The sequence below is a fragment of the Scardinius erythrophthalmus genome (assembly GCF_964197995.2).
Source record: "Scardinius erythrophthalmus genome assembly, chromosome: 15".
In the NCBI taxonomy this organism is placed as follows: domain Eukaryota; kingdom Metazoa; phylum Chordata; class Actinopteri; order Cypriniformes; family Leuciscidae; genus Scardinius; species Scardinius erythrophthalmus.
In genome coordinates, this window is record NC_138235.1 from 23,187,828 (window position 1) to 23,200,938 (window position 13,111).

A 13,111-nucleotide genomic window follows, 5' to 3' on the forward strand; every position below is an offset into this window, starting at 1 on the left:
TAACCCTTGCTAATGTAAGTAACACAAACAAATCTGACGATTCAAAATGTCTTCATAAAGTGTAATGAAATTTACAGTGTTTCCCACTGTGTGCAGGCTTTACCTCAAGTCATCAATAGCCTGGCTGATTAAGTTAAAGGTTCCCTCTTGGTCTCCATCTTTGATCAGATCTTGAACCTGTGCTAGCTTCTTCTCCAGCTCACGGATGCGACCGTCACTGACTCCGGGCACCTCACCCTTCTCCAGAATCATGGCAATGACATCCTTGATGTGGGTCAGATCTCGGCGGACCAGGCACACAACATCATCCCATAGCTGGAAGCAGGGATGGCAGGGAACACACTTGGGGAAGTTTCCGGTAAAGCCACGGGCGCACTCGTCGCAGCGAAGTCCTGAAGCTCCCTTCTTACACTCACACTCACCTGTTACGCGGTCACACTGAGCCGTCTCCGACCCCAGGGGGTGGCAGTTACACTCTGATCAGAGGGAGATAAAGCACTAATGATCTGACACAGGGAAGAAGAGGAGTTAGAAGTATATGTGCAATACTCACCGTCACACTGTACTCTGGGATCACCCCAGTGGAACGTCTCGCACTCATTGCACTGCTGTCCTCCAAAACCTGGCTGACAATGACACTGGCCACTGAACTACAGGTACAAAGAGAGACAGAAGAAAAGAAACAGGGTGTAGAAAAAGGAGGAGAGATTAACAGTATATTTGGCCATTGTAACTAATTTCAAAAATGATTAAGTCCGGAAAACATACTCAAAGTGGAAAAAAAATATATTAAAAAAGGAAATAAATGAAATAATCCCAAAAAACAACAACAATTAAAAAATTTAAAGAAAACTAAAATAATTATCACATCAATTCAATTTAAATAATTTAATCATAATTTAAGTCTAAAATGTCTACTACAACTGTTTATGGAAGTGAAGTAATATTGTGCTCACTTTGAAATATTTGATTATCTATTCTAGTGTTTTTTTTGTTTTGTTTTTTACATTTAAGTTTATATTTTAAATTTAAATCTATATTATTTTGCAAGATAAACTATCATTCAATAGTTGGTGTCTCTTATGCTCACCAATTAAAAACAGTACTATTGTTTTCTATTTGAATATATTTTAAATGTAATTTATTCCTGTGATGGAAAAGCTGAATTTTCAGCATCATTACTCCAGTCTTCAGTGTCACATGATCCTTCAGAAATCATTCTAATATGCTGATTTTATGCTCAAGAAGCATTTCTTATAATTGTCAATGCTGAAAACAGTTGTGCTGCTTCATATTTTTGTGGAACCTGTGAGAAAAGTTACATTTTTGTAACCTTATAAATGTCTTTACTGTCACTTTTGACCAATTCAATGTATCCCAGCTGAATAAAAGAAAGTTTAAAAAAACCTACTTATTATATTAATAATTAGGTTTAGCCTTAGTATAATGATAATATAGAAATCAATTAATACATTTTGCAAAAAACCTTTGTTGAAGTTTTTAAAATGTCAAGCTTAGTAACACTTTATCACACACCAACTTTAATATTTCATCACATTTAGGAGTCCTTGGCAAAGTATAGTCACATCTCTTTATGTCATAATGTACTTTGGTTTATGTTTGTTTATTATTGTAAGTTTTTATCCTGCCATTTCACACTTGTCTAGAGGTTTTCATCTTGATAAAATAAAGGTTTGATAAAGATATGAATATAAAGAAAGATGTTGTATAGCACAGGTCATACTGTACCATATTGCAATGGGTGCTGAGGGCATTTGGCTGGACGCATCCACAGGGTTCACATCCAAAGTCCGAGCCGAAGTTCCAGTGGTTGGGGGTGCACTGGTCACAGTTGTGACCAATGATGTTTGGTTTGCAGGGGCAATGTCCAGTCTGCCTATCACAGTGACATACTCCATCAGTACAGTAGCCCTGTAAAGTGCCAGCAGTTACACAAGTACAGCCTGCAGGATGAGACAGAGTGCAGAGTTAGATTTAAATGCATGAATTCATTCACAGTTTTAAAGTTTTAAGTCACTGTACTTACGCCTACAGTCCCGGGCGAATGCGTTTCCATAATAACCCAATTTACACTCAGAGCAAGAGTGGCCGTCAGTGTTATACAGGCACTTGAGGCATTGGCCGGTTCGTGGATCACATGACTCTGGGTCCTGGGGTTCAATGTTCCCGTTGCACTGGCACGGCCTGCACGTCCCACCAGGCTGCTCAGGATCACCATAGTAACCAGGAGCGCAGCGATCACAGCGAGGACCTGAGACAGGACAGTCAGTTAACCTACTAAATTCGAATCAAAAACTGTTGATTTACAGACTGTATTTTACCTGCATATCCTTCACGACACTGGCAGAGGATCTGGTTAGAGGCATAGTCTGCGTGACAGGAAGCTCCGTTGGAGTGTCCGCTGTCAGGGTGTCCTGGACACGGACAGGGGCGACAGTGCTCACCAGAACCCAATACTGGGTCACCATAGAACCCGTTTACACACCTAAAGAAAGGACAGAATAATCTATTTAATTTCTGTACTGAACAACATTTTATTCATTTTACTTCTAATTACTTTGTCTCGTTAATTTTTTTTATAGGGCAGTCTGGTGTTAAGTTTCTATTAGTATCATACCATACTTTATTATTTATTAAAAATAATATTTTTTAGCAATGTACAAATATTTTGTTTTTGATATTTTTACACTACTTTTCAAATGTTTCAGGCCAGTACGTTTTTTTGTTTATTGTTTTTGAAAGTCTCTCATGCTCACCAAGGCTGCATTCATTAAATAAAAAAATCATTAAAAATGTTAATATTGTGAAATAATATTTCAATTTAAAATAACTCTTTTCTATTGTAATATATAATTTATCCCTGGGATGGCAAAGCTAAATTTTCAGCATCATTACCTCAGTGTCACATGATCCTTCAGAAATCATTCTAATATGCTGATTTACTGTACAAGAAACATTTCTTATTATTATCTATGTTGAAAACAGTTGATTCATATTTTTGTGGAAACCGTAACACATTTTTTTTCAGGATTCTTTGATGAATAGAAAGTCCGAAAGAACAGCATTAATTTGAAATAGAAATGAAATGAAAAATTATTTACAGTCACTTTTGATCAAGTTACTGCATTCTTGCTTGATAAAAGCATTAACATCTTTTTTTTTAAATACCCTACAGTTCAAAAGTTGAAAAAGCTGATGAAAAATAGCCTGTATGGCTAAATATGGCACATTTACATGATGGATTTGAGTGCTCATGTTAATTGATGTGCATTGTCCCTTTTAAAATAAATAAATTCAAATTCAAATTAATTTGCTTTTTTAAATAATTCACTGTTGTACTTTATATATAGTTTCTAACTGCCTCATCCTCCTTTGCAAAGTGTGCATTACATTGTGACTTAAATCAGTGACCCAAATGTAATTCGTCACATTGATTTGGTCTAATTGATGTAGTCAGTGTACTGTTTCTCACCTCTCACACAGCTGTCCAGCTGTGTAGTCTCTGCACTCATAGCAGGCGCCTGTTTCAGGGTCACAGCTCTCTGCATGGCCATTACATTGGCACTGCCTACAGTTGGGGAATCCCCACTGACCTGGTTGGCAGTCTGAGCACTGGCGGCCAATCGCCCCATCCCGACACGGACACTGACCCGTCACAGGGTCACACTGATGCCCTACAGAGCCCTGAGAGTGGCAGTCACAATCTGTTGCAGACAGAGAAAGAGAAGTGAGAGACAATGAGAAATGTGTCAAGTTTAATCTAATACTTAAAATAACATTTGAAAAAAATATATATATATATTAACAGTTACAATATAAAGTGTACATTAAAGTGTAATATTAAAAAATATATTTTTACATTATAAATGTATATTAATTTGTAAAAAAGTGTCTCACCAGCGCAGCCATATGGCCCAAATCCGTACGTCCCCGGTGCACACTGATCACATTGATGGCCAATAACATTGGGTTTACAGTGACACTGACCTCCGACTTTGTCACACTCTGCACTCAGTGAACCCTGAGGGTCACACTGACATGCTGCAGAAAGATCACTTTTTTAGGAAGCCATTCATAAGAATCTAAACAACAGTATGAGATTTATCTGAAGGAAAAATGAATGGATGGGTTATAATGTGACTTGTTTTGACAAGACACAGAGGAGAGTCATTTATCCTTTGACCCCATCACAGTGACTCACCCAGGGCTCCATTGTGCATGATAGCAGAGATGCTGCAGATGAGTGTAGTGCACAGCTCCGCAAGCGCAGGCATCGGCAGGGTCGTGAAGGAATCCAAACACATGTAGACCTCCATCTCCTGCCGTCGACGCTCATCCGGGCCGTCGTCACCCTGGAAACCAGGAAGCTCCTCATACCTGGGTATCAGCACAAGCTGTAAGGAGAGAGAGAGAGAGACATAAGCATTTTTCACCAAAGACTTTTCACCCACCAGCAGAGGGCAGCACTTGTATTATCTGTGGTTAGGAAATTGCATCACAGGCGTTCCTAGTTTCAAGCATTTAATAACATGTGTAAATGACTGATAATGGTAAATGAGAGAAGATCCTTACTGAGTCTATCAGAATGAAGGCGGTGAGATGTCGGTGAGACACGCCGTGGCGCTGGAAACGGATGGACACCACATACTGGTTGTTTGGTTCAAAGCAGAAGGGCCTTGGCATTTCAATGTACCTGTCAAAAGTTATATGCCATCACTAACAATATTCGAAAATGGTAATTTACTGTTTATCTTGTAGACTATCTGTATTAATAGACTAAGACATACAAGTCTAGGTAGGCATATACAATGGGTTCCAATAAAAACCTTAAATGTCTAATTTAAGCTTGTAAGTAGTTATAAATAACTGTTATCACATAAATTGACATTTATCTATTTAAATAAACCATAATCATACAGTAGTTTTCCTATTTAAAATAAAACCACAATAGAAAATCACAATTTGATAAAAAATACAAAAAACACTCATATTTTTAAATATTGTTACAATTTAAAAAATAAAACCTTTTTATTTTAATACATTTCAAAATGTAATTTATTCCAAAGCTGAATTTTCAGCATCATTACTCCAGTCTTCAGAGTCACATGATCCTTCAGAAAGCATTCTAATATGATGATTTGATGATCAATAAACATTTATTATTATTAGCAATGTTGAAAACACTGCTTGATATTTTTGTGGAAACTATGAAAAAATAAAAAAATCAGGATTCTTTGATGAAAAATAACATTTATTTGAAATAGAAATCTTTTGTTACATTATAAATGTATTTAATTTTGATAAATTGAATGCATACTTGGCTGCTAAATAAAGTATTTCTTTAAAAATCTTAGTAGTGCCTATATCACAGAAATATGCATGTACTATAGATATGATTATTATTTATATTGACAAACTATTAGTATATTATACCAGCTTTAAAAGGGTGAAGCACACGACTCTGACCCTGACAGTTCGTACATACAGCTGCTTCCTTTTCCTATGTTTACAAAATTAATTCAAATCCCTTTCAAGCACCAGACATCCACCCTTATTTAGTTACCCACAGTTACACAGCAGCTCCACCAGCTTGATAATATCTGTGAGGTCTTATCTCCTGCCTGGGGTTTATTTCCCCATGGAAAGACTTAGACCAGTAACATATCCAGATTGAACTTCCTGAGCTCACCTGACTCCATCGCTCCTTTATTTTTCTTGTTTCTCTCACTTTCTCCCAATATATATATATATTTTTTTTTTGCTCAAGAGATTATTGAGATAATTTGCTCCTGCATTCCCTGTGCTTTGGGACGAGGCCAGAAATCAGATTAGAGTCGGATTGCAATGGCACCTAAAAACTCAGCCATGCAGGAAAAAGATCAAAACAACTGCCATGGAACGTGGGTTGGCTATAATAAAATAGTACTTTGTACATTATACATAATAGTACACTTGCAAAACTATGCAAGAAGTGCTTGCAAAGAATTATGAATGTGCACTTGCATCCAAAAACAAAGCATTCACGATATGTCAGGTAAACAAGGACACACACCGAAATAAACACAATGATATTACCTCCTGTGGTGGGGCATTGTGACTGTGTACATCTGCTCCGTGGGCAGCATGTTTCCACAGCGGAGACTTGTGGGTAAATTCATGGATGTCACGCTCACTAAAGCTTCCCAGTCCTCTGTGGACTGCATGCAAACAAAAAAAGAACAGACAAAATGATTATAAAAATTATTGATTTTAAATCAAATTTTAGATATGGGATATTTATTAAAGGGATAGTCCACCCAAAAATGTAATTCATCTGTCATCTGTCATCAATCATTGGTTCCCATTGACTTTCATTGTATGGACAAAAAATATAATGGATGTAAATGGGAAAAGAAACTGTTTGGTTACCAACATTCTTCAAAATATCTTCTTTTACATTCAGAAGAAAGAAAGTCATAAAGCTTGGAACAACATGAGGGTGAGAAAATGAAAATTCGTTTTTGAGTGGACTATCCCTTTAAGTAACTAATTAAACTGGAATCTATGTTTCTGGAACATGGTAGCTGGTCTAAACTGGTGCAAGATGGTCATTACTAGTAGATGGTATGATCAGCTGGTTGTTGTTTGTTTGGCTGGTTAAAGATGATCTACCCGCTAGTAATCAGCGACCATGTTCCGAAAACAACGACCACAAACCTCTGGCTCGTATCGGATCATGATGTCATATTCCATGGCGTAAGGGATGTTGTTGATGGTGAACTCTAGGCCAGCTCCATCTTTAGCCCGAGCGAAGCCCGGCCCGGTCCATGTGACCATCTGACCCGGCTGTCTCTCTCTGTGCACTATGCTCACGCTGGGCTGAAAACAGACACAGACTCATATTAAAAAGGATATAGCAGTTTAAGGTATATAGCAGCTGATAAAGGTGGAGGTGGAGTTATCTGAAGGGAAACTCACTGTTTGTTGCAACTGTCGGATCCGTCTCAGTGCTGCCCTCTGTTGCTGGGCGATGTGACGGTGACGGCGGTGTCTTCTCAGCTGATTGTTGAGATGCTGCACACAGTCGGTCTCAGCCTGAGGCCTCGGATTGCCCTAAACAACAAGCACACATATCGTGCTCACCTTAATATTCAAGATATAACATTTATACTAGATAACATGAATACTCTATGTGCAGAGTGGCATATCACCATAATCTCATACTAATCTTCTAGTAATATTATTTATACTGTGCACACAGTAAGCACATTTCCAAATGTGCATTACATAACCAGAGCATATTGCATGAGATATTATATCCCACAATGCAATGTGCTCAACTTGACCTTCCATTTTGAAAGTTATGACTGCACAAGAAATTACAATAAACATGAAAGTTTGGGGTCAGTATAAAAAAAAAAATAATAATAATACTTTTATTCAGCAAGGAAACATTCAATTGCTCAAAAGTGACAAGCATTTATAATGCTAGAAAGAAACTTTTAAAGGCATAGTTCACCCAAAAATGAAAATTCATTTTTGGGTGAACTATCCCTTTAAAGAATATTGTGCACTATACAGTAGGCAATAAAAATGTCTTTCCAAGCACAAATGCAAAAGCAGAGCACAACTTGACACTCTTTCTGAAAGAAGTGTGTGAGGTGGCAGGCAGTGAGAGCGTAAACTGTAATGATGATGGACGAGAGAGTGAGAGACTGTGTGAACCAAACAGTCCTGGTGTGTGTTTGGTGGGCATTAATAACTCGCACTGACGGGCTGGCATCTCTTCTGCTCTTTGATCTTATTCTGGGTCACTTCAGCTGTGGACCAGTGAGCATTCTGCAGTTCGTATGTGGGTTTGTTTGTGTATGATATAGTGTGTCTGGACAACCAGCATTGTCAGTCTGAGTTCCTGCGGAGGGTACGGTGCCATGACAAACCAACCTGGAAAAACTGGAAGGCAAACTAGAAGACAAAAATATTGATTTAAGGGGGAACTTTTTTTTAACCAAAGCTAAATCACCAAACCCATTGTGACTCAGAAGATATGATGGTATCAGATAGGCATGTGGCTCTGAGTGTTTTGTGTTACAGTGCAGCGGAAGTGAAGGTACCTGTGGGTTTAACTCACATGAATGTAAACTGACAAAGGAGACGGTTTTACATTTAACATATTACATCAACATTTAGTTATGTTAGGGGCTGAAAGATCCAACTGAACCCAAAAATCAGGGAATTCTTTCTCTGACATACACAAATTACTCTCTCTAGATCTATGTGCAGGATCCTGTTTCCATGGCCCATGATACCAGCATCACATCCAAGAGAAGAACAGACACCTATTCATAACAAGGGGAAGATTTATAGCAGTACCCTTATAAATTGACATGAAGTTTAGGAGTTTAGTCTGCCAAAAGAAAAAACATCACAATGTAAAAATGCAAGTATTAGGTGCTTATATGAATGAGCATTACTCACAGGAAGAGCGGGATCATCAGGGGAGTGACCTATAGCTCCCTCTGCTTCATATTTGTAATAATCCAGAGAAGCACAGAAAAACGCAGGCTGCACTTCAGAACACTTCCGACCAATCAGATGAGGCCGACAGTCACACTGACCGTTGTCCATCATGCATCTGAAGGTGAAAGGGAAAAGAGTTTATTCACAATTGTCATAGATATCTTGAAATCTCTTCAAATCAAGGGCCACCTTGCAGTTCGCACTTCCATTTAGTTCAATTCTTTAAACAAATAAAGAGTTTTGACCTTAGTACCAATGCTAATCAAATCCCAGAACAACGTTGGACTTTAATTTTGGTATATCAAAACTACACCCAGATACCAGACACTTCCTTATTGCTAATCGAAGGTAAATACACTCATTTAAATGCAATCAGTGACTCACCTGCTGCTGGTTGCACCACCAAAGTCACAGTCACAGGGTCTGCAACCTGCCAGATCATTACTGAGTCCCCAGTATTCAGGCTGTACACAAACAAAAATACATACAGGCATTTAAAAAAAAAGATTTAAAAGGAATGTGATGGTTTATTGGTGAGAGAGAGAGAGAGAGAGGGCGTGTACCAGGCACTGATTGCAGTAGCGACCAGTGACGTATCTTTTGCAGGAGCAGTCTCCGCTGATCTGATCACATGGGGCCCCCAGCATGGTGATGCCACGGGGGTCACAGTTACATGCTGCCAACGACATACACATACATGGAACACATAAATGTCACATACAGAGGCCCCTAAAGTTATTTTCACACTTAAAGATAGGGTAATGTTTTTCATAAACACTTTTTGTTATACTGGTTGAAACTCTCTTCACATATATCAAGTGGAAGTCTCAGGATCAAAAAATGTTTGTCCAATCATTGCATACGGTCTGAATCTACAGCAAGTTAGCAGTCTTTTAGTTGTTTACGTTCATTATTATTGTAATGTAATGTGCTTTGAGACATGAGGTAATTTCTCAGGATCAAAAAATGCATAAGTATATTTAAGCATACAAAATGTATGAATGTCTTTCCATTAAACCAAGTAGAATTTATATACCACATATATATAAATATACCACAAATGTTTGATGAACTACACCTGTGTGAACTTGAGGAGAACAGACTTCAAACATCCACTAAACACATGCAAACACTTACGCTGGCATCCCAGTGTGTTGTCAAGACTGAGTCCATAGTGTCCCTCTTTGCAGTAGTCGCAGCGCTGACCCCTGACGTTCTGCTTACAGCGACACTGACCACCAATCATACCCAGATCCAGATCAGTATGACTGTCACAAACTCCTCCCTCTACAGAGCCCACAGGGTCACAGTCACAGGCTGCATACACACACACACACAGGAAACAACATGAACAACAGGTAGGAGAAACCATGCACAAAAAAGTCCCATGGAAAGGCTTTTTCTCAGCAGATTATCATGAACAACTTACAGACACATGCAGCCGGGTCTCTGATGTCTCTAGCTGGATCCTGATAGTAAAAAGGTTTACAGGTCTCACAGTTGCGGCCCATGGTGTTGTGGAGACAGTTGTCACACACGCCTCCACTGGCGTTCCCAGTAGCCAGATACACCGCCATGTCAAAATGACACTGATTGGAGTGACCGTTACAGTTGCATTCTGGAAAAAAGTCACATATTAAGATTTTTTTGTTGACATTTTAATTAAGATTTTCTTGAACCTCTACATGCATGTGTATCTTACCCCTGCAGGTGTGTGCGTTATCAGTCTCGGCGGGCCTCCAGGGTGCATCATGGTAGAAATCTCTGCAGAGCTCACAGTTTAATCCCACAGTGTTGTGCTTACACACACAACGTCCATGAATCTGTCGGATCAAAAGTGTAGGATATATTAAATAGTGTGCTTCATTCACAATCCATCAATGTAAGAATAATAAATTGTTCTTTGAAATCAGAACTACAAATCAATCTGCCAGACACCCACCATGCCTGAATCCCTAGTGGTCACTCCAGGTACTGGTGCGCACTCCGACGCGTGACCGTAGCAGAAGCAGCTTCCACGCACAACCAGCTCATGCAGCGCATAGTAATATTTCTGCAGCACGTCAGGGCGGCGGTCAAGCAGGTTATCGCCCAGAGTGTGCAGTTTAGTGAAGTTTATCCGTAAGTTAGTGATCCGCAACAAATCTGAGGGGAGATTGTGCAGCAGCTTTACTTGCAGTACTGTGAACAGGGTCCAAACTGAACACTCGCTAAAGTAAATGTGAGTTATTTACTTGCTAAAGCCGATTTTACTCTCAATTTAACCATAATAATCCCATTGCAATAAAGACAAATATATTTTTGAAGTAATAGATAATGTACATCCAGACAACTCGAAAGGGTGACCAGGATGAAGTGGAGGGGTCTTGTATCACCCTGAAGGGGTTTATTTTGCAAAAACAACTGACTGGATGTACATTATTCCGCTTATTACACGGCTACTTGTCAAATAAGTAAATAAGATTACACTTTATTTTAAGGAGACGTTGTTAGTGTAATTAATTAAGTAACTAAGTAGGCTACTGAGTAATATTATTTAACTACATGTAGCATACTTACTATATGTTTAAAGTTAGGGTTAGTTGCTTGTAATTATGCATCATTTACTATTATTATTATAGTAACTACACGTGAAGTATAACTACAAGTTAACATAAAAGTGTTACTGTAAATATGATGCAAAATATTGATTTGAGTTATTTTATTAGCTCATTAAACACAAAGCTTCTGTGAAGAAAAACAGTTGCTAGCAAGCAGCTTTGAATCTGGAAGAACGATCAAGTTAAAAAAAGACGGACATTTAAGGGATAATGTATCACTTACTGTATTACACAGCTTTTCACCACATTACGGGGACATGAAATATTGATTTGAGAAGAAACCTTTTTTTGAATCTTACCTGTTTGTCATCTTATAATTCATTACAGTCTACAAAACTATCATTCTAGCAAAAAGACGGACATTTCAACAATATATGCATATGATTACTACTGAAGACCTCCGGTTTTATTACAGGATAGTCAATAACTGAGGTGCAAGATCAGGGAATAACTGACCGCAGAATGTCTCGAGTCGACTGACAAGTATTTCAGAGAGCCGTGTAATAATAAAAAATATTCCACAAAACAGTTACATGGCAAAAAAAAAAAATACTGTACTGCACTAACCCTGAATGTCAAGACCGTATGGGTCTTTGACATGGATCGCAGGATCCAGCACTTTGTAGATGACCTAAAATAAAAATAATACAGTCATATAGTGGGAACGCTGAATCCAAAAGTAACATTAAAACAGACTGAAACACATGCATAATACCATCCGCTCACACTCACCTCTCCCTCAGTGGACGGTTCAATGTCAGAGTAGCGCTCCTCACAGATGACCTCATCAATAAACCGAAGAGAGTGGGCAGGAACCCTGGGGAAAGTCTTGGTGCAGTTGTAGGCGAAGTAGCGATATGGCCTCCATGTACGGCCAAAATCTGAAGAACGCTCAATCATCATAGCAGCAGGTCTAAACGTCTGTGGAGATGCAAACAGGCTTGTTTCACTTTTATTAATAAATACTTTTATTCAATTAAATTGCTAATCCATGACATCCATTTATATACACACCTTAAACTTCATGATGAGATGAGTAAAGTGGAACTCTGCCTCAAGATTTAGTCGAATACTGACATTCTCCTCTCCTGCACACAAATTAATGAAAGAAAACCAGTCATAAACTACAAGTATTCAATTGAATTCATAAAATGTTTCATTATAAACTACTGAGTGAAAACAAAAGCTTATTAAAAAAATTTACATGAATTTCATAACTTTTAGGTAGTAGAATTACTTAGGGTTAGGGTTCGGTTTAGGGTTAGTTACTTGTAATTTTGCATAATTTACTGTTATAGTGCATACATGTAGTAACATGTAACTACATCACTTTAAAATAAAATGTTACCAATATATATATATATATTCTTTTTTTAAATCTTAAAACAAAAAAAAAAAACATTATGTGCTTTCAGGCTTTCTGTCTCAAAAAACACATTCTCACACACCATTTACAGACTGCCACCAGGTGAGTTCTCCTCTGCGGTCTCTCTGGTAGATGACATTCTCCATCCTGTGGCTGTTTCTGTGATTATAGGCATCGTATGGCTCCTGAGAGTTACACATAAAGCACTTATCTGAATCCTGTCGAGAGACATAGAGAAAGAAAAGAGTGAGAAGAAAAACAATGCACATTTTGCAAAAACACTTAGCAACATCAGTGCAGTCTGACAGGAGCCTCTCCACACCTTTTCTTCCAGGTACAGTTTCATTTGTAATGACTCAAACCCGCATGGCTGACGGTTCAGGTAGCTGCCAAGACATACAAAAGAAATCTGGGTCATAGCCTGAGCAAAACGTTGCCTCAGAATGGGAGGGCAAGTTCCATGCCAACCTGGAAGCGGAGGAAGAGAGGGGAATGGGCCTCCTAGATTCAGGTCAGAACATGAGAGTTAGCGTGCATGAACGCCAGAGCACTTTGTCTAAGCTGAGTTGTTGTCATGGGCACCAAAACCTCCACCAATGACCTGACCGAGTGAGACACGTGTATT

General features: G+C 38.5%; 1 protein-coding gene across 1 annotated transcript in view; it reads right to left on the reverse strand.

The window, feature by feature from the left end:
* lamb2l (laminin, beta 2-like) overlaps positions 1-13,111 on the reverse strand; it is a 37,978-nt gene that overhangs the window by 4,488 nt on the left and 20,379 nt on the right. Inside the window, exons 3-25 of the mRNA XM_081387662.1 lie at positions 12,569-12,704; positions 12,135-12,208; positions 11,853-12,041; positions 11,688-11,751; positions 10,463-10,665; positions 10,223-10,343; positions 9,950-10,138; positions 9,658-9,837; positions 9,084-9,196; positions 8,905-8,984; positions 8,479-8,635; positions 6,979-7,113; positions 6,718-6,879; positions 6,097-6,218; positions 4,594-4,714; positions 4,223-4,415; positions 3,919-4,062; positions 3,494-3,725; positions 2,343-2,506; positions 2,048-2,272; positions 1,750-1,964; positions 554-650; positions 104-476 (exon numbers count right to left, since the gene is read on the reverse strand). Of these exons, the coding sequence (XP_081243788.1) occupies positions 104-476; positions 554-650; positions 1,750-1,964; positions 2,048-2,272; positions 2,343-2,506; positions 3,494-3,725; positions 3,919-4,062; positions 4,223-4,415; positions 4,594-4,714; positions 6,097-6,218; positions 6,718-6,879; positions 6,979-7,113; positions 8,479-8,635; positions 8,905-8,984; positions 9,084-9,196; positions 9,658-9,837; positions 9,950-10,138; positions 10,223-10,343; positions 10,463-10,665; positions 11,688-11,751; positions 11,853-12,041; positions 12,135-12,208; positions 12,569-12,704 (3,689 nt within the window). The remainder of the gene's footprint in view (positions 1-103; positions 477-553; positions 651-1,749; positions 1,965-2,047; positions 2,273-2,342; positions 2,507-3,493; positions 3,726-3,918; positions 4,063-4,222; positions 4,416-4,593; positions 4,715-6,096; positions 6,219-6,717; positions 6,880-6,978; positions 7,114-8,478; positions 8,636-8,904; positions 8,985-9,083; positions 9,197-9,657; positions 9,838-9,949; positions 10,139-10,222; positions 10,344-10,462; positions 10,666-11,687; positions 11,752-11,852; positions 12,042-12,134; positions 12,209-12,568; positions 12,705-13,111) is intronic.